Source organism: Ranitomeya imitator, chromosome 3 (assembly GCF_032444005.1).
Source record: "Ranitomeya imitator isolate aRanImi1 chromosome 3, aRanImi1.pri, whole genome shotgun sequence".
In the NCBI taxonomy this organism is placed as follows: domain Eukaryota; kingdom Metazoa; phylum Chordata; class Amphibia; order Anura; family Dendrobatidae; genus Ranitomeya; species Ranitomeya imitator.
The window spans coordinates 830,047,123-830,074,338 of NC_091284.1; the positions used below are offsets into that span (position 1 = coordinate 830,047,123).

General features: G+C 50.2%; 1 protein-coding gene across 1 annotated transcript in view; it reads right to left on the minus strand.

The window, feature by feature from the left end:
- CHRDL2 (chordin like 2) overlaps window positions 1-27,216 on the minus strand; it is a 133,372-nt gene that overhangs the window by 42,020 nt on the left and 64,136 nt on the right. The window contains exons 2-5 of the mRNA XM_069760312.1: window positions 25,812-25,924; window positions 7,176-7,269; window positions 6,690-6,832; window positions 5,329-5,422 (exon numbers count right to left, since the gene is read on the minus strand). Coding sequence (XP_069616413.1) covers window positions 5,329-5,422; window positions 6,690-6,832; window positions 7,176-7,269; window positions 25,812-25,924 — 444 coding nt within the window. The remainder of the gene's footprint in view (window positions 1-5,328; window positions 5,423-6,689; window positions 6,833-7,175; window positions 7,270-25,811; window positions 25,925-27,216) is intronic.

Here is a 27,216-nt window from a genome sequence, read left to right on the forward strand (position 1 = left end):
GCAGCAGAGGTGTATTACGAGGTTCTGCGGCAGCTGAGGTGAATTATGAGGTTCTGCGGCAGCTGAGGTGTATGAGGTTCCGCAGCAGCGGAGGTGTATTACGAGGTTCTGCAGCAGCTGAGATGTATTATGAGGTTCTGCAGCAGCTGAGGCATGGCTAAAGTTTTCAGACTTACACATATTTTGGTTTTCACATTTCACTGTTCAGTTCTTATACTGGTTATTAGCATTAACTCCAGATTGTCATGAAGAACAATTAGATAAACTGCAGTCGTTTCTTGCCATGAAAATTAACTTAATCACAAATCCCCATTATCACTGAATTTCAGCCCTGATATGCCATCACCTGCTCACACCATTTCAGTCATCTTGTTAGCTCAGGAGAAAATGTTATCAAGGACAAGGACAACTTTATAATGATGCTGGTGCTTGAAACCATTGTCTTCTGTTAACCTTGCCTTGCATCCAAAGGGCTTTACAGGCCAGGTCATTGCTACTTGTAAGATTGCCCCTAAATCAACCATGTATTGGATCATTAAGAACCTTAAAGGGAACCTGTCACCCCGAAAATCGCGCGTGAGGTAAGCCCACCGGCATCAGGGGCTTATCTACAGCATTCTGTAATGCATTCTGTAATGCTGTAGATAAGCCCCCGATGTTACCTGAAAAAGGAAAAAAAGACGTTATATTATACTCACCCAGGGGCGGTCCCGCTGCTGGTCAGGTCAGATGGGCGTCTCCGGTCCGCTGCGGCACCTCCTATCTTCTTTCCATGACGTCCTCTTCTGATCTTCAGCCACGGCTCCGGCACAGGCGTATTTTGCTCTGCCCTGTTGAGGGCAGAAGATAGTACTGCAGTGCGCAGGCGCCGAGCCTCTGACCTTTCCGGCGCCTGCGCACTGCAGTACTTTGTCTGCCCTCAACAGGGCAGAGCAAAGTACGCCTGCGCCGGAGCCGTGGCTGAAGATCAGAAGAGGACGTCATGGAAAGAAGATAGGAGGCGCCGCAGCGGACCGGAGACGCCCATCTGACCTGACCAGCAGCGGGACCGCCCCTGGGTGAGTATAATATAACGTCTTTTTCTCCTCTTTCAGGTAACATCGGGGGCTTATCTACAGCATTACAGAATGCTGTAGATAAGCCCCTGATGCCGGTGGGCTTACCTCACCCGCGAATTTCGGGGTGACAGGTTCCCTTTAAAGAGAGAAAATAAATTGCTGTTAAGAAGCTCCAGGACGCCCAAGAAATTCCTGCAAGTGCCAGGACCATCTCTTAAAGTAGACTCAGCTAAGAGAGCACTTCAACACCAGTGCAGAGCTTGCTCAGGAATAGCAGCACGCAGGTAATGCGCAGCAAGGCAAAAGCTGTTGGAGACTTCCTGGTGTCAAGAAGAGCAGCAAAGAAGTCACTTCTCTTCAAGAAAACATCATAGAAAGACTGACATTCTGCAGTAAGTGCAAAGATTGGACTGCAGACGCCCAGAACCAGATATCCAAATGCTGAGGAGAAGAACAGAAGTCTGGAGAATAAGGAGCCGGAGTCTGGAGAATAAGGGGCAGGAGTCTGGAGAATGAGGGGCAGGAGTCTGGAGAATAAGGGGCAGGAGTCTGGAGAATGAGGGGCAGGAGTCTGGAGAATGAGGGGCAGGAGTCTGGAGAATAAGGGGCCGGAGTCTGGAGAATGAGGGGCAGGAGTCTGCAGAATAAGGGGCAGGAGTCTGGAGAATAAGGGGCCGGAGTCTGGAGAATAAGGGGCAGGAGTCTGGAGAATAAGGGGCAGGAGTCTGGAGAATAAGGGGTAGGAGTCTGGAGAATAAGGGGCAGGAGTCTGGAGAATAAGGGGCAGGAGTCTGGAGAATAAGGGGCAGGAGTCTGCAGAATAAGGGGCAGGAGTCTGGAGAATAAGGGGCAGAAGTCTGGAGAATAAGGGGCAGGAGTGTGGAGAATAAGAGGCAGGAGTGTGGGAAATAAGGGGCATGAGTGTGGAGAATAAGGGGCAGGAGTGTGGAGAATAAGGGGCAGGAGTGTGGAGAATAAGAGGCAGGAGTCTGCAGAATAAGGGGCAGGAGAGTGCAGAATAAGGGGCAGGAGTCTTCAGAATAAGGGACAGGAGTCTGCAGAATAAGGGGCAGGAGTCTGGAGAATAAGGGGCAGGAGTCTGGAGAATAAGGGGCAGGAGTCTGGAGAATAAGGGGCAGGAGTCTGGAGATTAAGGGGCAGGAGTGTGGAGAATAAGGGGCAGGAGTGTGGAGAATGAGGGGCAGGAGTGTGGAGAATGAGGGGCAGGAGTGTGGAGAATGAGGGGCAGGAGTGTGGAGAATGAGGGGCAGGAGTGTGGAGAATGAGGGGCAGGAGTGTGGAGAATGAGGGGCAGGAGTGTGGAGAATGAGGGGCAGGAGTCTGGAGAATGAGGGGCAGGAGTCTGGAGAATAAGGGGCAGGAGTCTGGAGAATAAGGGGCAGGAGTGTGGAGAATAAGAGGCAGGAGTGTGGAGAATAAGGACAGGAGTGTGGAGAATAAGGGGCAGGAGTGTGGAGAATAAGGGGCAGGAGTCTGGAGAATAAGGGGCAGGAGTCTGGAGAATAAGAAACAGGAGTGTGGTGAATAAGGGGCAGGAGTGTGGAGAATAAAGGGGCAGGAGTGTGGAGAAAAGGGGCAGGAGTGTGGAGAATAAGGGGCAGGAGTGTGGAGAATAAGGGGCAGGAGTGTGGAGAATAAGGGGCAGGAGTCTGGAGAATAAGGGGCAGGAGTCTGGAGAATAAGGGGCAGGAGTGTGGAGAATAAGGGGCAGGAGTGTGGAGAATAAGGGGCAGGAGTGTGGAGAATAAGGGGCAGGAGTGTGGAGAATAAGGAGCAGATGTCTGGAGAATCAGGGGCAGGAGTGTGGGGAATCAGGGGCAGGAGTCTGGAGAATAAGGGGCAGGAGTGTGGAAAATAAGGGGCAGGAGTGTGGGCAATAAGGGGCAGGAGTGTGGGGAATCAGGGGCAGGAGTGTGGAGAATAAGGGGCAGGAGTCTGGAGAATAAGGGGCAGGAGTCTGGAGAATAAGGGGCAGGAGTGTGGAGAATAAGGGGCAGGAGTGTGGGGAATAAGGGGCAGGAGTGTGGGGAATAAGGGGCAGGAGTGTGGGGAATAAGGGGCAGGAGTGTGGGGAATCAGGGGCAGGAGTGTGGAGAATAAGGGGCAGGAGTCTGGAGAGTAAGGGGCAGAAGTCTGGAGAATAAGGGGCAGTGCTGGGAATATTGAGGTTTCACATAAACTCTATATATTTGTCAACAGAAGTGTAAGAACATCAGGAATGTTTATAAATGTCCTTCAGGAACCAGAGAAACATCCGACTTAGGCTACTTTCACACTAGCGTTTTTTTAAATCCGTCACAATGCGTCGTTTTGCAGAAAAAACGCATCCTGCAAAAGTGCTTGCAGGATGCGTTTTTTTCCCCATAGACTTCTATTGACGACGCATTTGCGACGGATTGCCACACTTCGGATGCGTCGTGCTTTGGCGGACCGTCGGGAGAAAAAAACGCTACATGTAACGTTTTTTTCTCCTGACGGACCGCTTTTTCCGACCGCGCATGCGCGTCCGGAACTCCACCCCCACCTCCCCGCACCTTACAATGGGGCAGCGGATGCGCCGGAAAAATGCATCCGCTGCCTCCATTGTGCAATGCAGTAAACGCTAGCGTCGGAATCTCTCCCCGACGTATTGCGACGGGGAGATTCCGACGCTAGTGTGAAAGAAGCCTAAGGCTGCCGTCACATGATCAGTATTTGGTCAGTATTTTACATCAGTATTTGTAGCCAAAACCAGGAGTGGGTGATAAATACAGAAGTGGTGCAGATGTTTCTATTATACTTTTCCTCTTATTGTTCCACTAATGGTTTTGGCTACAAATACTGATGTAAAATACTGAGCAAATACTGATAGTGTGACGGCAGCCTAAGAGCGAAAACACTGAAGAGGTGAAATGTGAAAAACAAAATTTGTGTTAGTTTCAAAACTTTTGGCCACAACTGTATTATGAGGTTCTGCAGCAGCTGAGGTGTATTATGAGGTTCTGCAGCAGCAGAGGTGTACTATGAGATTCTACAGCAGCTGAGGTGTATTATGAGGTTCTGCATCAGCAGGGGTGTAGCATGAGGTTCTGCAGCAGCTGAGGTGTATTATGAGGTTCTGCAGCAGCAGAGGTGTAGCATAAGGTTCTGCAGCAGCTGAGGTGTATTATGAGGTTCTGCTGCAGCTGAGGTGTACTATGAGGTTCTGCAGCAGCAGAGGTGTTGCATGAGGTTCTGCAGCAGCTGAGGTGTATTATGAGGTTCTGCTGCAGCTGAGGTGTATTATGAGGTTCTGCTGCAGATGAGGTGTATTGCGAAGTTACGAGGTTCTGCAACAGCTGAGGTGTATTACGAGATTCTGCGGCAGCTGAGGTATATTAAGAGGTTGTGCAGCAGCTGAGATGTCTTATGAGGTTCTGCAGCAGCTGAGATGTATTATGAGGTTCTGCAGCAGTTGAGGTATACTATGAGGTTCTGCAGCAGCTGCAGTGTCTCATGAGGTTCTGCAGCAGGTGAGATGTCTCATGAGGTTCTGCAGCAGCTTAGGTGTCTCATGAGGTTCTGCAGCAGGTGAGATGTCTTATGAGGTTCTGCAGCAGCTGAGGTGTCTGATGAGGTTCTGCAGCAGCTGAGGTGTATTACGAGATTCTGCGGCAGCTGAGGTGTATTAAGAGGTTGTGCAGCAGCTGAGATATCTTATGAGGTTCTGCAGCAGCTGAAGTGTATTATGAGGTTCTGCAGCAGTTGAGGTATATTATGAAATTCTGCAGCAGCTGCAGTGTCTCATGAGGTTCTGCAGCAGGTGAGATGTCTCATGAGGTTCTGCAGCAGGTGAGATGTCTTATGAGGTTCTGCAGCAGCTGAGGTGTCTCCTGAGGTTCTGCAGCAGCTGAGGTGTCTCATGAGGTTCTGCAGCAGCTGAGGTGTCTCATGAGGTTCTGCAGCAGCTGAGGTGTCTCATGAGGTTCTGCAGCAGCTGAGGTGTCTCATGAGGTTCTGCAGCAGGTGAGATGTCTTATGAGGTTCTGCAGCAGCTGAGGTGTCTCCTGAGGTTCTGCAGCAGCTGAGGTGTCTCATGAGGTTCTGCAGCAGCTGAGGTGTCTCATGAGGTTCTGCAGCAGCTGAGGTGTCTCATGAGGTTCTGCAGCAGCTGAGGTGTCTCATGAGGTTCTGCAGCAGGTGAGATGTCTTATGAGGTTCTGCAGCAGCTGAGGTGTATCATGAGGTTCTGCAGCAGCTGAGGTGTGCCCTGTGGGCGGCAGCCTCTTACCTCTGCACACTGGGCAGCAGGAGTCCGGTACGGTCAGTGGGGAGGCGCAGACCAGCTCAGGACAGGTCACCAGGCCGCAGTAGATCTGCCCGTCCTGAAATAGGAGCCAATCACAGGAGATCTCATTATAATACTACAACGATGGTTTCCAGACCTCTGCTGCTGCCACTGAATGGGAACATTGTGGACAAGTCAGACTCTCACAGAGGACTTGGTACATTTGTATCATGACCCCAGACTGATACATTGTAACAGACTATCAGGACGTGGGGGCCGGGGGGGGATTTGTTCTCAGAGAGGAAACATTGCAACAAACCCTCAGCTATGAAAAGTACAAGATCTAAGCCTGTAAATGTCAATATTGAATGTTCACAGTAACGACAGCAAGCAGAGATCCTAGAACAGCGAGAAATGAAAGCACTGAATACACTGGCAGCTGAATATGGGGGTCAGCGCAGAGACCCCACAGACACATTGGAGGGTGATGTGAGCCGTCCCTCGGGCCCCCGCTCCGCACCTCTGGGGTCCGCCATATTATTCTTCCCCTCCCATATACAGTAAAAACCACATCAAATCTCCCACAAAATCCACCGAGAGCGGAAAAAAGTGAAGCAGAACATAAAAGCTGAGGCTTTCCTGGAACAGACTGACATCGGCTGCTGCCAGGAACCCCCCACCACCTGAGACAGGGGGTCAAGTCAGAGAAGTCAGGATCATGGACGCTGGGGAACTACAACTCTCAGCAAATTCCTTTAAGGCCATTTCTGGAAGATGATAGTGGTTGTAGTATGAATGGAAGAAGCGTGCACTTCATTTCCAAGAACTCTGCTTTCTGTTCACATTCAGAGGCTGTATGGCCCCGATACTTGTCACAGCTGAGGGTTTGTCACAGTTGCGTCCAGCGTAGACAATAAACTAAGCACTGAAGCACATATTGTGTCCCGATGGTTTGTTACAATGTGTCGTCTAGTCTGGATACAATGCAACAAACCCTCAGCTGTGAGTAGGGTTAGAAAGCCATGGTGGCTTGCTTTCAGAAACAGCGCCACCCCTGACTACGGGTTGCACGTGGTATTGCAGCTCAGTGCCAGATGCAACCCATGGTCAGGGGGGACGCTATTTTTTTGGGGGAAAATAGCAGCTATGTTTTTCTAAAAGTTTATAACCCCTTTAATAGGAAGGTTTCTATTCACTGACAGCAAGATTCTATAAATGTATCACAGCAATTAAAGGGGACAACAATGCAATGGTAGTAGGCCCCTCTCAGAGCGGACGGGAGGGCTCATCTCCGGGAGGCTGACTGGGATCGGCTCCCTATGGGGGGTCTGTCCGCACTATGGGGGTCCGCGGCTGGCACTCACCGAGCAGCTGCACTGCACGCACTGGTTGGACTGTCTGGACGGGAACAGCTCCTGGGTGGTGAACATCTCGCCCTGCTGGTAAGTCGTCCCATTGTGCTGGCAGACCTTCGGAGCGGCCCGCAGACCGGAGGGGGAGTGCGGCTCTGCAGGAAAGAGCACACGGCCTGAGCAGCAGCCTATCACAACCTCTCACAGCTGAAGGTTTGCTACAATTGTATCTCGTCTAGACAGATCAGACTGATACATTGTAACAATCTGAGGATAGGAAGATGTCTACACTGGATACAATTGTCACAAGGAGCGCTCCACAGCTACTATTCACTGACAGCAAGCCACGCTCTTTCCTGTGCCTCAATGCGTCGTGGTCCTTCATTTTGGAACCCAAAAAAAGTTGTCTGCAGGCAATTTAATAAAACCGTGAACGTGATGCAGCAGTCTGACAATATGCATGGGTGGGGTTGCATCCTCCTTCCGGGGGCCACTTACCTACACATCTGGGGCAGCACTGCTGAGGGTCCGTGACAGTGTGGACGCAGTGCAGGACAGGACACTTTATTCTGTAGCAGCTGACGCTGCCGCCCTGCTGGACACACAGAAGAAACGCAAAGGATTATTTGCTGCCTTCTCACAGAGGATTGTCTGGACCGGATACAATTGTAACAAACCCTCTAAATGTTTCCATTCACTGACAGCAAGATGAAGCGAATACTGGATTTCCCTGGTGACGGGACGGGATTGTCATCCGCTCACAGTAAAGTTCTGCAGCTTTATAAGACCCTTATGTCCAGGTCCTTGCTTGCTGTCATTGAATGGAAGCATTCTTGGGTAATTTAGAGACTTGTCAGGCTTTTCCCTCTCGGTGCGCTGCAGACAATAGCGCCATGTCTGCCGAGAATACAGAGAAATAGGCTATGTGCACACGGTGCGGATTTCCTGCGGATCCGCAGCGTTTTTTGCGGTGCAGAAATGCTGCAGATCCGCAAGTGATTTACAGTACAATGTAAATCAATGAGAAAAAAAAACGCTGTGCAGATGGTGCGGAAAATTCCGTGCAGAAACGCTGCGGATTAAAAGAAGTAGCATGTGACTTCTTTTTTGCGGATCTGCAGCGTTTTTGTACCCATTCCATTATAGAAAACCGCAGGGGTAAAAAACGCAGCAAATCCGCAAAAAATCTGCAGCAAATCCGCAACAAGAACGCACAAACTCCGCACAAAAACGAGACAAATCCGCAGCAGAAATTCCTAAGCCTAATCTGCAACGTGTGCACAGAGCCTTATTTTGAGGCGGCCGTAATAAATCTGTCTGCGGAGCGGGGGCCAAGTGATGTCAGTGCCATGTCTGGGGGGTGCAGGGGTGGTCAGTGCCATGTCTGGGGGGTGCAGGAGTGGTCAGTGCCATGTCTGGGGGTGCAGGAGTGGTCAGTGCCATGTCTGGGGGGTGCAGGAGTGGTCAGTGCCATGTCTGGGGGTGCAGGGGTGGTCAGTGCCATGTCTGGGGGGTGCAGGGGTGGTCAGTGCCATGTCTGGGGGGTGCAGGGGTGGTCAGTGCCATGTCTGGGGTGTGCAGGGGTGGTCAGTGCCAAGTCTGGGGGGTGCAGGAGTGGTCAGTGCCATGTCTGGGGGGTGCAGGGGTGGTCAGTGCCATGTCTGGGGGGTGCAGGGGTGGTCAGTGCCATGTCTGGGGGGTGCAGGAGTGGTCAGTGCCATGTCTGGGGGGTGCAGGGGTGGTCAGTGCCATGTCTGGGGGGTGCAGGGGTGGTCAGTGCCATGTCTGTGGGGTGCAGGGGTGGTCAGTGCCATGTCTGGGGGGTGCAGGGGTGGTCGGTGCCATGTCTGGGGGGTGCAGGGGTGGTCGGTGCCATGTCTGGGGGGTGCAGGTGTGGTCGGTGCCATGTCTCGGGGGTGCAGGGGTGGTCGGTGCCATGTCTGGGGGGGTGCAGGGGTGGTCGGTGCCATGTCTGGGGGGTGCAGGAGTGGTCGGTGCCATGTCTGGGGGGTGCAGGGGTGGTCGGTGCCATGTCTGGGGGGTGCAGGGGTGGTCGGTGCCATGTCTGGGGGGTGCAGGGGTGGTCGGTGCCATGTCTGGGGGGTGCAGGGGTGGTCGGTGCCATGTCTGGGGGGTGCAGGGGTGGTCGGTGCCATGTCTGGGGGGGTGCAGGGGTGGTCGGTGCCATGTCTGGGGGGTGTAGGAGTGTCCCCGCTGATCCCGGGGGGCAGGCGGCCGCTGCGGTGTCATGGGCATGTGTGACGTTGTGTCTTTCTCTATCATGGAGCCGGTGAGACACCGCTCTGCAGCTTATGAATGAGGCCTTGTTCGGTTACTGCTCCGGAGCAGCGCTCAATGGGATTAAGAACAAAAATGTTGTGGCTTGTAAAGGGACCGCGCCGCGAAATCCTCCACTGCAGACAAAGAATAGGGCAGTGTTAGTGTGCGCAGCCCCCCGGGGGTTAACGCCGTCACTGGCGGGAATAATTCCCAACATAACAAGGATTCAATTACATTTATGTTAATTTTAGTCATTTATTAAGGACTGCAGGCAGTAAATGCCGGGTCTGCCCCTCCGAGGTGAACACACTGCGCTCCCAAACTCGGGGCGCCCAGGATTAAAAAACAGAGTCTGTACACAGGTGCAGAGAACTACAACCCTCATCATTCTGGTCCTGTTAGGTGGTGGCTTCTATCTATGGGGCCAGTGGCTGTTGGTTTCCGGGCGCAGCGTTGGGACGGGCAGAGGAGCAGTGTCCCGAGTGCAAAATTCTATGGGGAACAATATGGGAAAAGAAAAGAGCAGAAGCATCGCTGGCGGTGAAGATCCGGAGCAGAGCACATGCCCAGGACTTCTAGCCGTGTGTCCCCGATCTTCGAGCGCGCGCTACTTTAAAATGTTTCACTGTCAGCATTACACCAATGTAGATGGACACAATGGCAGAACAGGAGGAATGGACCATTCTCCATCCAAGGACCTCACTGCACTACGACATCTGTGCAGAGCCATGGACCATTCTCCATCCAAGGACCTCACTGCACTACGACATCTGTGCAGAGCCATGGACCATTCTCCATCCAAGGACCTCACTGCGCTACGACATCTGTGCAGAGCCATGGACCATTCTCCATCCAAGGACCTCACTGCGCCACGACATCTGTACAGAGCCATGGACCATTCTCAATCCAAGGACGTAACTGCACCACGACATCTGTGCAGAGCCATGGACCATTCTCCATCCAAGGACCTCACTGCGCCACGACATCTGTACAGAGCCATGGACCATTCTCAATCCAAGGACGTAACTGCAACACGACATCTGTACAGAGCCATGGACCATTCTCAATCCAAGGACGTAACTGCACCACGACATCTGTGCAGAGCCATGGACCATTCTCCATCCAAGGACCTCACTGCACTACGACATCTGTACAGAGCCATGGACCATTCTCCATCCAAGGACCTCACTACACCACTACATCTGTGCAGGAGCCATGGACCACTCTCCATCCAAGGACCTCACTGCACCACGACATCTGTGCAGAGCCATGGACCATTCTCCATCCAAGGACCTCACTGCACCACGACATCTGTACAGAGCCATGGACCATTCTCCATCCAAGGACCTCACTGCACTACGACATCTGTGCAGAGCCATGGACCATTCTCCATCCAAGGACCTCACTGCACTACGACATCTGTGCAGAGCCATGGACCATTCTCCATCCAAGGACCTCACTGCACCACGACATCTGTGCTGGAGCCATGGACCATTCTCCATCCAAGGACCTCACTGCACCACGACATCTGTACAGAGCCATGGACCATTCTCCATCCAAGGACCTCACTGCACCACGACATCTGTACAGAGCCATGGACCATTCTCCATCCAAGGACCTCACTGCACTACGACATCTGTGCAGAGCCATGGACCATTCTCCATCCAAGGACCTCACTGCACTACGACATCTGTACAGAGCCATGGACCACTCTCCATCCAAGAACCTCACTGCACTACGACATCTGTACAGAGCCATGGACCACTCTCCATCCAAGAACCTCACTGCACTACGACATCTGTACAGAGCCATGGACCACTCTCCATCCAAGGACCTCACTGCACTACGACATCTGTACAGAGCCATGGACCATTCTCCATCCAAGGACATCACTGCACTACGACATCTGTACAGAGCCATGGACCACTCTCCATCCAAGAACCTCACTGCACCACGACATCTGTACAGAGCCATGGACCATTCTCCATCCAAGGACCTCACTGCACTACGACATCTGTACAGAGCCATGGACCATTCTCCATCCAAGGACCTCACTGCACTACGACATCTGTACAGAGTCATGAACCATTCTCCATCCAAGGAACTCACTGCACCGCGACATCTGTACAGAGCCATGGACCATTCTTCATCCAAGGACCTCACTGCACTACGACATCTGTACAGAGCCATGGACCACTCTCCATCCAAGGACCTCACTGCACCACGACATCTGTACAGAGCCATGGACCATTCTCCATCCAAGGACCTCACTGCACTACGACATCTGTACAGAGCCATGGACCATTCTCCATCCAAGGACCTCACTGCACTACGACATCTGTGCAGAGCCATGGACCATTCTCCATCCAAGGACCTCACTGCACTACGACATCTGTACAGAGCCATGGTTCATTCTCCATCCAAGGACCTCACTGCACCACGACATCTGTGCAGAGCCATGGACCATTCTCCATCCAAGGACCTCACTGCACCATGACATCTGTGCAGAGCCATGAACCATTCTACATCCAAGGACCTCACTGCACCACTACATCTGTGCAGGAGCCATGGACCATTCTCCATCCAAGGACCTCACTGCACCACGACATCTGTACAGAGCCATGGACCATTCTCCATCCAAGGACCTCACTGCACCATGACATCTGTGCAGAGCCATGAACCATTCTACATCCAAGGACCTCACTGCACCACTACATCTGTGCAGGAGCCATGGACCATTCTCCATCCAAGGACCTCACTACACTACGACATCTGTACAGAGCCATGGACCATTCTCCATGCAAGGACCTCACTGCACCACGACATCTGTACAGAGCCATGGACCATTCTCCATCCAAGGACCTCACTGCACCACGACATCTGTGCTGGAGCCATGGACCATTCTCCATCCAAAGCTGTCACTTCACCACGACATCTGTGCAGAGCCATGGACCATTCTCTATCCAAGGACCTCACTGCACCATGACATCTGTGCAGAGCCATGGACCATTGTACATCCAAGGACCTCACTGCACCACGACATCTGTGCAGAGCCATGGACCACTCTCCATCCAAGGACCTCACTACACTACGACATCTGTACAGAGCCATGGACCATTCTCCATCCAAAGCTGTCAATTCACCACGACATCTGTACAGAGCCATGGACCATTCTCCATCCAAGGACCTCACTGCACCACGACATCTGTACAGAGCCATGGACAATTCTCCATCCAAGGACCTCACTGCACCACGACATCTGTACAGAGCCATGGAGCACTCTCCATCCAAGGACCTCACTGCACCACGACATCTGTACAGAGCCATGGACAATTCTCCATCCAAGGACCTCACTGCACCACGACATCTGTACAGAGCCATGGAGCACTCTCCATCCAAGGACCTCACTGCACCACGACATCTGTACAGAGCCATGGACCATTCTCCATCCAAGGACCTCACTACACCGCGACATCTGTGCAGAGCCATGGACCATTCTCCATCCAAGGACCTCACTGCACTACGACATCTGTGCAGAGCCATGGACCATTCTCCATCCAAGGACCTCACTGCACCACGACATCTGTGCAGAGCCATGGACCATTCTCCATGCAAGGACCTCACTGCACCACGACATCTGTGCAGAGCCATGGACCATTCTCCATGCAAGGACCTCACTGCACGACAACATCTGTGCAGAGCCATGGACCATTCTCCATCCAAGGACCTCACTGCACTACAACATCCGTGTACGAGCCATGGACCATTCTCCATCCAAGGACCTCACTGCACCACGACATCTGTGCTGGAGCCATGGACCATTCTCCATCCAAGGACCTCACTGCACCGCGACATCTGTGCTGGAGCCATGGACCATTCTCCATCCAAGGACCTCACTGCACTACGACATCTGTACAGAGCCATGGACCATTCTCCATCCAAGGACCTCACTGCACCACGACATCTGTACAGAGCCATGGACCATTCTCCATCCAAGGACCTCACTGCACCACGACATCTGTACAGAGCCATGGACCATTCTCCATCCAAGGACCTCACTGCACCACGACATCTGTGCTGGAGCCATGGACCATTCTCCATCCAAAGCTGTCACTTCACCACGACATCTGTACAGAGCCATGGACCATTCTCCATGCAACGACCTCACTGCACCACGACATCTGTACAGAGCCATGGACCATTCTCCATCCAAGGACTTCACTACACCACGACATCTGTACAGAGTCATGGACCATTCTCCATCCAAGGACCTCACTGCACCACGACATCTGTACAGAGCCATGGACCATTCTCCATCCAAGGACTTCACTACACCACGACATCTGTACAGAGCCATGGACCATTCTCCATCCAAGGACCTCACTGCACCACGACATCTGTACAGAGCCATGGACCATTCTCCATCCAAGGACCTCACTGCACCACGACATCTGTACAGAGCCATGGACCATTCTCCATCCAAGGACCTCACTACACCGCGACATCTGTGCAGAGCCATGGACCACTCTCCATCCAAGGACCTCACTGCACCACGACATCTGTGCAGAGCCATGGACCATTCTCCATCCAAGGACCTCACTGCACCACGACAAATGTGCAGAGCCATGGACCATTCTCCATCCAAGGACCTCACTGCACCACGACATCTGTACAGAGCCATGGACCATTATCCATCCAAGGACCTCACTGCACGACGACATCTGTGCAGAGCCATGGACCATTCTCCATCCAAGGACCTCACTGCACTACAACATCCGTGTACGAGCCATGGACCATTCTCCATCCAAGGACCTCACTGCACCACGACATCTGTGCAGAGCCATGGACCATTCTCCATCCAAGGACCTCACTGCACCACGACATCTGTACAGAGCCATGGACCATTATCCATCCAAGGACCTCACTGCACGACGACATCTGTGCAGAGCCATGGACCATTCTCCATCCAAGGACCTCACTGCACTACAACATCCGTGTACGAGCCATGGACCATTCTCCATCCAAGGACCTCACTGCACCACGACATCTGTGCTGGAGCCATGGACCATTCTCCATCCAAGGACCTCACTGCACCCCGACATCTGTGCTGGAGCCATGGACCATTCTCCATCCAAGGACCTCACTGCACTACGACATCTGTACAGAGCCATGGACCATTCTGCATCCAAGGACCTCACTGCACCACGACATCTGTACAGAGCCATGGACCATTCTCCATCCAAGGACCTCACTGCACCACGACATCTGTACAGAGCCATGGACCATTCTCCATCCAAGGACCTCACTGCACCACGACATCTGTGCTGGAGCCATGGACCATTCTCCATCCAAAGCTGTCACTTCACCACGACATCTGTACAGAGCCATGGACCATTCTCCATGCAAGGACCTCACTGCACCACGACATCTGTACAGAGCCATGTACCATTCTCCATCCAAGGACCTCACTGCACTACGACATCTGTGCAGAGCCATGGACCATTCTCCATGCAAGGACCTCACTGCACCACGACATCTGTGCAGAGCCATGGACCATTCTCCATGCAAGGACCTCACTGCACCACGACATCTGTGCAGAGCCATGGACCATTCTCCATCCAAAGACCTCACTGCACCACGACATCCGTGTACGAGGCATGGACCATTCTCCATCCAAGGACCTCACTGCACAACGACATCTGTACAGAGCCATGGACCATTCTCCATCCAAGGACCTCACTGCACTACGACATCTGTACAGAGCCATGGACCATTCTCCATCCAAGGACCTCACTGCACAACGACATCTGTACAGAGCCATGGACCATTCTCCATCCAAGGACCTCACTGCACCACGACATCCGTGTACGAGCCATTGACCATTCTACATCCAAGGACCTCACTGCACCACGACATCTGTGCAGAGCCATGGACCATTCTCCATCCAAAGCTGTCACTGCACTGCGACATCTGTACAGAGCCATGGACCATTCTCCATGAAAGGACCTCACTGCACCGCGACATCTGTGCAGAGCCATGGACCATTCTCCATCAAAGGACCTCACTGCACTACGACATCTGTGCAGAGCCATGGACCATTCTCCATCCAAGTACCTCACTGTTATGACACGGTGGTCCAGGAGCAACATGGAACGAGCTCTGAAGGACGTGGTAACTGTACTGACCGTAGTCCCTAAGCTCAACACAACACTAGAAGTAGCTGTGGGATGCTCCTAACTCTCCCTAGGCACCTCGTCACAGCCTAAGATCTAACTACCCATAAAGATAGAAGCAGGAGAGCTATCTTGCCTCAGAGAAAATCCCCAAAGGATAGATAAGCCCCCACAAATAATGACTGTGAGTGGAGAGGGAAAAGACATACACAGAATGAAACCAGGATGAGCACAGGAGGCCAGTCTAGCTAAATAGAAAGGACAGGATGGAATACTGTGCGGTCAGTATAAAACACTACAAAAAATCCACGCAGAGTTTACAAAAAATCTCCACACTTGACTAAAGGTGTGGAGGGTAAATCTGCTTCCCAGAGCTTCCAGCAAGACAGAATTAATTCATACTGATAAGCTGGACAAACATAGAAAGCACAGAACGAATAAGTACACAATCTGTGAACAGAGCAGAGCAAGAAAGAACTTAGCTTTGCTGAACTGGTCAGGATAACAGGGAAATCCAAAGAGATGTGAATCCAACCAGGAACCATTTACAAGTGGCACTGGCTGAAGAAAGAGCCAGGCCTAAATAGCCGAGCAGAAGAGACGATCAGTAGAGGCAGCTGCTGATAGCCAACTCCAAGGAGCAGCCATACCACTCGAAACCACAAGAGGGAGCCCAAGAGCAGAACACACAAAAGTGCCACTTACAACCACCGGAGGGAGCCCAAGAGCGGAATTCACAACACCTCACTGCACTACGACATCTGTGCTGGAGCCATGGACCATTCTCCATTCAAGGATCTCACTGCACTACGACATCTGTACAGAGCCATGGACCATTCTCCATCCAAGGACCTCACTGCACAACGACATCTGTACAGAGCCATGGACCATTCTCCATCCAAGGACCTCACTGCACCACGACATCCGTGTACGAGCCATTGACCATTCTACATCCAAGGACCTCACTGCACCACGACATCTGTGCAGAGCCATGGACCATTCTCCATCCAAAGCTGTCACTGCACTGCGACATCTGTACAGAGCCATGGACCATTCTCCATGAAAGGACCTCACTGCACCGCGACATCTGTGCAGAGCCATGGACCATTCTCCATCAAAGGACCTCACTGCACTACGACATCTGTGCAGAGCCATGGACCATTCTCCATCCAAGTACCTCACTGTTATGACACGGTGGTCCAGGAGCAACATGGAACGAGCTCTGAAGGACGTGGTAACTGTACTGACCGTAGTCCCTAAGCTCAACACAACACTAGAAGTAGCCGTGGGATGCTCCTAACTCTCCCTAGGCACCTCGTCACAGCCTAAGATCTAACTACCCATAAAGATAGAAGCAGGAGAGCTATCTTGCCTCAGAGAAAATCCCCAAAGGATAGATAAGCCCCCACAAATAATGACTGTGAGTGGAGAGGGAAAAGACATACACAGAATGAAACCAGGATGAGCACAGGAGGCCAGTCTAGCTAAATAGAAAGGACAGGATGGAATACTGTGCGGTCAGTATAAAACACTACAAAAAATCCACGCAGAGTTTACAAAAAATCTCCACACTTGACTAAAGGTGTGGAGGGTAAATCTGCTTCCCAGAGCTTCCAGCAAGACAGAATTAATTCATACTGATAAGCTGGACAAACATAGAAAGCACAGAACGAATAAGTACACAATCTGTGAACAGAGCAGAGCAAGAAAGAACTTAGCTTTGCTGAACTGGTCAGGATAACAGGGAAATCCAAAGAGATGTGAATCCAACCAGGAACCATTTACAAGTGGCACTGGCTGAAGAAAGAGCCAGGCCTAAATAGCCGAGCAGAAGAGACGATCAGTAGAGGCAGCTGCTGATAGCCAACTCCAAGGAGCAGCCATACCACTCGAAACCACAAGAGGGAGCCCAAGAGCAGAACACACAAAAGTGCCACTTACAACCACCGGAGGGAGCCCAAGAGCGGAATTCACAACACCTCACTGCACTACGACATCTGTGCTGGAGCCATGGACCATTCTCCATTCAAGGATCTCACTGCACTACGACATCTGTACAGAGCCATGGACCACTCTCCATCCAAGGACCTCACTGCACTATGACATCTGTACAGAGCCATGGACCATTTTCCATCCAAGGACCTCACTGCACCACGACATCTGTACAGAGCCATGGACCATTCTCAATCCAAGGACTTCACTGCACCGCGACATCTGTACAGAGCCATGGACCATTCTCCATCCAAGGACCTCACTGCACCACGACATCTGTGCAGAGCCATGGACCACTCTCCATCCAAGGACCTCACTGCACCACGACATCTGTACAGAGCCATGGACCATTCTCCATCCAAAGCTGTCACTGCACCACGACATCTGTACAGAGCCACGGACCATTCTCCATCCAAGGACGTCACTGCACCATGACATCTGTGCAGAGACATGAACAATTCTCCATCCAAACACGTCACTACACCACGACATCTGTGCAGGAGCCATAGACCATTCTCAATCCAAGGACTTCACTACACCACGACATCTGTACAGAGCCATGGACCATTCTCCATCCAAGGACCTCACTGCACCGCGACATCTGTACAGAGCCATGGACCATTCTCAATCCAAGGATGTCACTGCACCACGACATCTGTACAGAGCCATGGACCATTCTCAATCCAAGGACCTCACTGCACCGCGACATCTGTACAGAGCCATGGACCATTCTCAATCCAAGGACGTCACTGCACCACGACATCTGTACAGAGCCATGGACCATTCTCCATCCAAGGACGTTACTGCACTACGACATCTGTACAGAGCCATGGACCATTCTCCATCCAAGGACGTCACTGCACCACGACATCTGTACAGAGCCATGGACCACTCTCCATCCAAGGACCTCACTGCACCGCGACATCTGTGCTGGAGCCATGGACCATTCTCCATCCAAACACGTCACTACACCACGACATCTGTGCAGAGCCATGGACCATTCTCAATCCAAGGACCTCACTGCACCGCGACATCTGTACAGAGTCATGGACCATTCTCAATCCAAGGACATCACTGCACCACGACATCTGTACAGAGCCATGGACCATTCTCCATCCAAGGACGTCACTGCACCACGACATCTGTACAGAGCCATGGACCACTCTCCATCCAAGGACCTCACTGCACCGCGACATCTGTGCTGGAGCCATGGACCATTCTCCATCCAAACACGTCACTACACCACGACATCTGTGCAGAGCCATGGACCATTCTCAATCCAAAGACCTCACTACACCACGACATCTGTACAGAGCCATGGACCATTCTCAATCCAAGGACCTCACTACACCACAACATCTGTGCAGAGCCATGGACCATTCTCAATCCAAGGACCTCACTGCACTACGACATCTGTACAGAGCCATGGACCATTCTCAATCCAAGGACCTCACTACACCACAACATCTGTGCAGAGCCATGGACCATTCTCAATCCAAGGACCTCACTACACCACGACATCTGTACAGAGCCATGGACCATTCTCTATCCAAGGACCTCACTGCAATACGACATCTGAACAGAGCCATGGACCATTCTCCATTCAAGGACGTCACTGCACCGTGACATCTGTGCTGGAGCCATGGACCATTCTCCATCCAAACACGTCACTACACCACGACATCTGTGCAGGAGCCATGGACCATTGTCAATCCAAGGACCTCACTACACCACGACATCTGTGCAGATCCATGGACCATTCTCCATCCAAGGACCTCACTGCACCACGACATCTGTACAGAGCCATGGACCATTCTCCATCCAAGGACGTCACTGCACCACGACATCTGTGGTGGAGCCATGGACCATTCTCCATCCAAGGACCTCACTGCACCGCGACATCTGTGCAGAGCCATGGACCATTCTCCATCCAAGGACCTCACTACACCACGACATCTGTGCAGAGCCATGGACCATTCTCCATCCAAGGACCTCACTGCACCACGACATCTGTACAGAGCCATGGACCATTCTCCATCCAAGGACCTCACTGCACTACGACATCTGTGCAGAGCCATGGACCATTCTCCATCCAAGGACCTCACTGCACTACGACATCTGTACAGAGCCATGGACCATTCTCCATCCAAGGACGTCACTGCACAACGACATCTGTGGTGGAGCCATGGACCATTCTCCATCCAAGGACCTCACTGCACCGCGACATCTGTGCAGAGCCATGGACCATTCTCCATCCAAGGACCTCACTGCACCACGACATCTGTACAGAGCCATGGACCATTCTCCATCCAAGGACCTCACTGCACCACGACATCTGTACAGAGCCATGGACCATTCTCCATCCAAGGACCTCACTGCACTACGACATCTGTGCAGAGCCATGGACCATTCTCCATCCAAGGACCTCACTGCACTACGACATCTGTACAGAGCCATGGACCATTCTCCATCCAAGGACCTCACTACACCACTACATCTGTGCAGGAGCCATGGACCATTCTCCATCCAAGGACCTCACTGCACTACGACATCTGTGCAGAGCCATGGACCATTCTCCATCCAAGGACCTCACTGCACTACGACATCTGTGCAAAGCCATGGACCATTCTCCATCCAAGGACCTCACTGCACTACGACATCTGTGCAGAGCCATGGACCATTCTCCATCCAAGGACCTCACTGCACTACGACATCTGTGCAGAGCCATGGACCATTCTCCATCCAAGGACCTCACTGCACTACGACATCTGTGGTGGAGCCATGGACCATTCTCCATCCAAGGACCTCACTGCACCGCGACATCTGTGCAGAGCCATGGACCATTCTCCATCCAAGGACCTCACTGCACCACGACATCTGTACAGAGCCATGGACCATTCTCCATCCAAGGACCTCACTGCACCATGACATCTGTGCAGAGCCATGGACCATTCTCCATCCAAGGACCTCACTGCAATACGACATCTGTGCAGAGCCATGGACCATTCTCCATCCAAGGACCTCACTGCACTACGACATCTGTGCAGAGCCATGGACCATTCTCCATCCAAGGACCTCACTGCACTACGACATCTGTGCAGAGCCATGGACCATTCTCCATCCAAGGACCTCACTGCACTACGACATCTGTGCAGAGCCATGGACCATTCTCCATCCAAGGACCTCACTGCACCATGACATCTGTGCAGGAGACAGAAGGACTATTAGGGGAGTGTAAACTTCATTACTATTTGTGGGTGGGTGGCACAAAGGGGGAATCATCACTTTTGGTAAAGATGCAATTAGGTCACATAGTTACTTTTAGAGAAGGTGTAAATACTTTCTAAAGGGGCACTCCGGGGGTATTATTTGTTTCAAGAGTCAACTTGGCATCATACCCTTTACCTCTGGCTGCTGAACTTTTGGTCTTTGCTCGCAAGTTATAGGGTGCTGGTTACCAGCTGAAGAATTGTGGGTTTCTAGTTTACCAGTCTCAGCTCGGAGGGTTTCAGCTGGTGGTTAGTGGCTGTTGTGTTGGTCACCAGCTGCTTGTCATTAACTATAGGATATACGTCGGTTGGTGCCATCTTATTCTTAGATGGCATCAGCTGTTAGATGGAGATTGCTGGTAACCAGCTCTAGACTGGCACTTTCTATCCATTGGATGGTTATTACTACTCATTTTTTGGCATCCGCTATTATTCGGTTGTTGCTAGTTATCGGTTATTAGTTGGTTGTTTCTAGCTACTTCTTGGCTGGTATCAGATAAAGATTTGCAGCTGCTAATTACCAACTATTGCTTGGTGATTTCTATCTATTGGTTCATTTTTTACCGGCTACATTTTGATGAGACTCGGCTATAGGTTTTTGACTATTGGGTGCCAGTTGATGACTTGTGGCTTGTATCCATGGGTTGGTATTACCATCTACCCAATAGTGTTTATCAGCTATAGGTTGGTGACTGTTAGAAACCAGCAGTTATCAACTGGTACCCATCTATGGATTGGTAGTTACCAGCTACTCAATGGTTGGTATCAGCTATAGGTTGGTGACTGTTGGGTGCCAGTTGATGACTGCTGGTTTCTCTCTATGGATTGGTAGTTACCAGCTACTCAATGGTTGTTATATTGATTGGTGACTGTTGGGTACCAGTTGATGACTGCTGGTTTCTATCTATGGGTTGGTGGTTACCCGCTACTCATTCGTGGGTATCAGCTATAGGTTGGTGACTGTTGGGTACCAGTTGATGACTGCTGGTTTCTATCTATGGGTTGGTAGTTACCAGCTATTCAATGGTTGGTATCAGCTATTGATTGGTGACTGTTGGGTACCAGTTGATGACTGCTGGTTTCTATTTATGGGTTGGTAGTTACCAGCTATTCAATGGTTGATATCAGCTATTGATTGGTGACTGTTGGGTGCCAGTTGATGACTGCTGGTTTCTATTTATGGGTTGGTAGTTACCAGCTATTCAATGGTTGGTATCAGCTATTGATTGGTGACTGTTGGGTACCAGTTGATGACTGCTGGTTTCTATTTATGGGTTGGTAGTTACCAGCTATTCAATGGTTGGTATCAGCTATTGATTGGTGACTGTTGGGTGCCAGTTGATGACTGCTGGTTTCTATCTATGGGTTGGTAGTTACCAGCTATTCAATGGTTGGTATCAGCTATAGGTTGGTGACTGTTGGGTGCCAGTTGATGACTGCTGGTTTCTATCTAGGGGTTGGTAGTTACCAGCTATTCAATGGTTGGTATCAGCTGTAGGTTGGTGACTGTTGGGTACCAGTTGATGACTGCTGGTTTCTATTTATGGGTTGGTAGTTACCAACTATTCAATGGTTGGTATCAGCTATTGATTGGTGACTGTTGGGTACCAGTTGATGACTGCTGGTTTCTATCTATGGGTTGGTAGTTACCAGCTATTCAATGGTTGGTATCAGCTATTGATTGGTGACTGCTGGGTACCAGTTGATGACTGCTGGTTTCTATTTATGGGTTGGTAGTTACCAGCTATTCAATGGTTGGTATCAGCTATTGATTGGTGACTGTTGGGTACCAGTTGATGACTGCTGGTTTTTATCTATGGGTTGATAGTTACCAGCTATTCAATGGTTGGTATCAGCTATTGATTGGTGACTGTTGGGTGCTAGTTGATGACTGCTGGTTTCTATCTATGGGTTGGTAGTTACCAGCTATTCAATGGTTGGTATCAGCTATTGATTGGTGACTGTTGGGTGCTAGTTGATGACTGCTGGTTTCTATCTATGGGTTGGTAGTTACCAGCTACTCAATGGTTGGTATCAGCTATAGGTTGGTGACTATTGGGTTCCAGTTGATGACTGCTGGTTTCTATCTATGGGTTGGTAGTTACCAGCTACTCAATGGTTGGTATCAGCTATTGATTGGTGACTGCTGGGTACCAGTTGATGACTGCTGGTTTCTATCTATGGGTTGGTAGTTACCAGCTATTCAATGGTTGTTATCAGCTGTAGGTTGGTGACTGTTGGGTTCCAGTTGATGACTGCTGGTTTCTATCTATGGGTTGGTAGTTACCAGCTATTCAATGGTTGGTATCAGCTATTGATTGGTGACTGTTGGGTTCCAGTTGATGACTGCTGGTTTTTATCTATGGGTTGGTAGTTACCAGCTATTCAATGGTTGGTATCAGCTATTGATTGGTGACTGTTGGGTTCCAGTTGATGACTGCTGGTTTTTATCTATGGGTTGGTAGTTACCAGCTATTCAATGGTTGGTATCAGCTATTGATTGGTGACTGTTGGGTACCAGTTGATGACTGCTGGTTTCTATCTATGGGTTGGTAGTTACCAGCTATTCAATGGTTGGTATCAGCTATTGATTGGTGACTGTTGGGTACCAGTTGATGACTGCTGGTTTCTATTTATGGGTTGGTAGTTACCAGCTATTCAATGGTTGATATCAGCTATTGATTGGTGACTGTTGGGTGCCAGTTGATGACTGCTGGTTTCTATTTATGGGTTGGTAGTTACCAGCTATTCAATGGTTGGTATCAGCTATTGATTGGTGACTGTTGGGTACCAGTTGATGACTGCTGGTTTCTATTTATGGGTTGGTAGTTACCAGCTATTCAATGGTTGGTATCAGCTATAGGTTGGTGACTGTTGGGTGCCAGTTGATGACTGCTGGTTTCTATCTAGGGGTTGGTAGTTACCAGCTATTCAATGGTTGGTATCAGCTATAGGTTGGTGACTGTTGGGTGCCAGTTGATGACTGCTGGTTTCTATCTAGGGGTTGGTAGTTACCAGCTATTCAATGGTTGGTATCAGCTATAGGTTGGTGACTGTTGGGTGCCAGTTGATGACTGCTGGTTTCTATCTATGGGTTGGCAGTTACCAGCTATTCAATGGTTGGTATCAGCTATAGGTTGGTGACTGTTGGGTGCCAGTTGATGACTGCTGGTTTCTATTTATGGGTTGGTAGTTACCAGCTATTCAATGGTTGGTATCAGCTATTGATTGGTGACTGTTGGGTGCCAGTTGATGACTGCTGGTTTTTATCTATGGGTTGGTAGTTACCAGCTATTCAATGGTTGGTATCAGCTATTGATTGGTGACTGTTGGGTACCAGTTGATGACTGCTGGTTTCTATCTATGGGTTGGTAGTTACCAGCTATTCAATGGTTGGTATCAGCTATTGATTGGTGACTGTTGGGTACCAGTTGATGACTGCTGGTTTCTATCTATGGGTTGGTAGTTACCAGCTATTCAATGGTTGGTATCAGCTATTGATTGGTGACTGTTGGGTACCAGTTGATGACTGCTGGTTTTTATCTATGGGTTGGTAGTTACCAGCTATTCAATGGTTGGTATCAGCTATTGATTGGTGACTGTTGGGTACCAGTTGATGACTGCTGGTTTCTATTTATGGGTTGGTAGTTACCAGCTATTCAATGGTTGGTATCAGCTATTGATTGGTGACTGTTGGGTGCCAGTTGATGACTGCTGGTTTCTATCTATGGGTTGGTAGTTACCAGCTATTCAATGGTTGGTATCAGCTATTGATTGGTGACTGTTGGGTACCAGTTGATGACTGCGGGTTTCTATCTATGGGTTGGTAGTTACCAGCTATTCAATGGTTGGTATCAGCTATAGGTTGGTGACTGTTGGGTTCCAGTTGATGACTGCTGGTTTCTATCTATGGGTTGGTAGTTACCAGCTATTCAATGGTTGGTATCAGCTATAGGTTGGTGACTGTTGGGTGCCAGTTGATGACTGCTGGTTTCTATCTATGGGTTGGTAGTTACCAGCTATTCAATGGTTGGTATCAGCTATAGGTTGGTGACTGTTGGGTGCCAGTTGATGACTGCTGGTTTCTATTTATGGGTTGGTAGTTACCAGCTATTCAATGGTTGGTATCAGCTATTGATTGGTGACTGTTGGGTGCCAGTTGATGACTGCTGGTTTCTATTTATGGGTTGGTAGTTACCAGCTATTCAATGGTTGGTATCAGCTATTGATTGGTGACTGTTGGGTGCCAGTTGATGACTGCTGGTTTCTATTTATGGGTTGGTAGTTACCAGCTATTCAGTGGTTGTATCAGCTATTGATTGGTGACTGTTGGGTGCCAGATGATGACTGCTGGTTTCTATCTATGGGTTGGTAGTTACCAGCTATTCAATGGTTGGTATCAGCTATTGATTGGTGACTGTTGGGTTCCAGTTGATGACTGCTGGTTTCTATCTATGGGTTGTTAGTTACCAGCTACTCGATGGTTGGTATCAGCTATTGATTGATGACTGTTGGGTTCCAGTTGATGACTGCTGGTTTCTATCTATGGGTTGTTAGTTACCAGCTACTCAATGGTTGTTATCAGCTATAGGTTGATGACTGTTGGGTGCCAGTTGATGACTGCTGGTTTCTATCTATGGGTTGGTAGTTACCAGCTACTCAATGGTTGGTATCAGCTATAGGTTGGTGACTGTTGGGTACCAGTTGATGACTGCTGGTTTCTATCTATGGGTTGGTAGTTACTAGCTATTCAATGGTTGGTATCAGCTATTGATTGGTGACTGTTGGGTTCCAGTTGATGACTGCTGGTTTCTATTTATGGGTTGGTAGTTACCAGCTATTCAATGGTTGATATCAGCTATTGATTGGTGACTGTTGGGTACCAGATGATGACTGCTGGTTTCTATCTATGGCTGGTTGTACCCAGATATAGTTTGGTGGCTATCAACTGTTGGTCGGTGGCTGTTAGATATCGGATTTTGAAGGGACCTTGGTTTGTACCAGATTTTGGAAGCTTTTGAGGAGATATCGGCTGTTGGATGAGGACACTGGATTAATTGTATCAGATATTGGTTGGTGGTTTCTGTCCATGAAATGATTTCTCGTTATTAGTTGGTGACGTCTATCTATGAGTTGGTTGTTCTCTCATGGGTAGGAGCTATTGGTCGATATAGCTAGTTTCTGACTGATGATTTCCGGCTTGGAAAACTACCGGTAATTTACATGATTTATTGACTAGAAAAAGAAGAGCAGCGTTTTTTTCAGGACTTTCTAGCGAGGAGCCTAAAGTGTAGCTGATGGCCACGTGATGCAGATGGTGGAGACCCGTGTAAAAGTGAGGAGCATGAAATAGGAGTGGAAAATGGCATCTCATGTTAATCTGTTTCTATCACAGACGCCATATACCCGGACAGACCTACCTCAGAACACGTGCAACGTATGCAATATACAACTCCTTGGGGCTCCAGGTACGGGTGCCAGCTCTCCCCCGGGCTGTACTTCTTGCCATGAAATAAACAGAACAGATCTGGACCTAAAATTAATAAAACAAAACCATTTATGAGCACTACAATCCCCAACACGAGCAAGTGGCCAGATATAATCAGAATACATTCCCTTCATAGACCACCACAACTCCCAGCATGCCATGACCAGAGGGAGATATTCCGTGGAGCGTTCGGCCAATACTCAGAGGTACTAATGCCCGGCATTCACCACCAGTGGTGCCCCACACATAGGGTGGGCAACAATCTCCGCACGTCAGGACCCCCAGCTCTGGTCACATCACAGACATCGCTCGTGTAGATTCCGGCAACAGAAAAAATCTCGCCAGCAAATAAAGATGGCGACACATACAGGCGCCTCCCAGGCTGATGGTCTTGGCTCACGGTTCTTGGCTGGGGGTTTTGTCCTGTGTAATTTCCACCATTTGATGCAATCTTCTTAATTCTCCCGGATCGTCCTCCAAATCTGAACACCATCATATAATCCCTCCAGGAAACCGAAAGAGCGAAGACATCCCAAAAAAAATCATCAGCAGTGCGGGCAGACTCTGGTAATCCACCATAATCCATGGACACATTGTCGATTTAATCCAGAAATTGATCATTATTCCAAAGGAAAGAGCAGAATTATAATCCACTGAGCTGTAATCCACAGGGAAAGGTGACAAGGGAGAATCCACCGCGATGATAAGGGTTTGTAATCCAAATGGGCGAAACATGGTGGATGCCATAAAATAGCGCCACGTTTGTAATCCACAGGAGGACGAGGGTCCGTCAGCTGCAGAGGACGAGCAACAGCCACGGGACGGACAGCGTGTGAAAGACGGAACGGGGAGAACATTCACGGATACATGCTCCAAGAAAAGAAAAAAGCGCAAAAGGGCTACAGCACGGAGGAAACGTCCATTCAGAACCTTAAAGAATCGCATTTATAGTACCCAGAATAACCACAAAGAAAACATCCGCCGTCATGTTGTACCGAGCAATGGTGGAAGTGAACAGAAATCTTACATTCACTCACAATTCACACAAGATATTCACATAGCAGGCAGGGCCGGATTTAGACAAAGTGCGGCCCTGGGCAAAAGTGTAAAATGGGCCCAAATGCTGACACATGGCTCCATCACTCAGAAGCATTTACATGCGCTGTGAAACGAGTGTGATCGACAATAATGTGCTTGTTTCCCGGCCGCTTTACATCGGCTGATGAAAAATGACGGGCACAGAACAATCACTGTTAGATCAATCTGTCCCCGTACAGCCTCATGTTTGTATCATCGCAGTTTACACCGGCGATGTGCTGCTGGGAACAATCCAATCA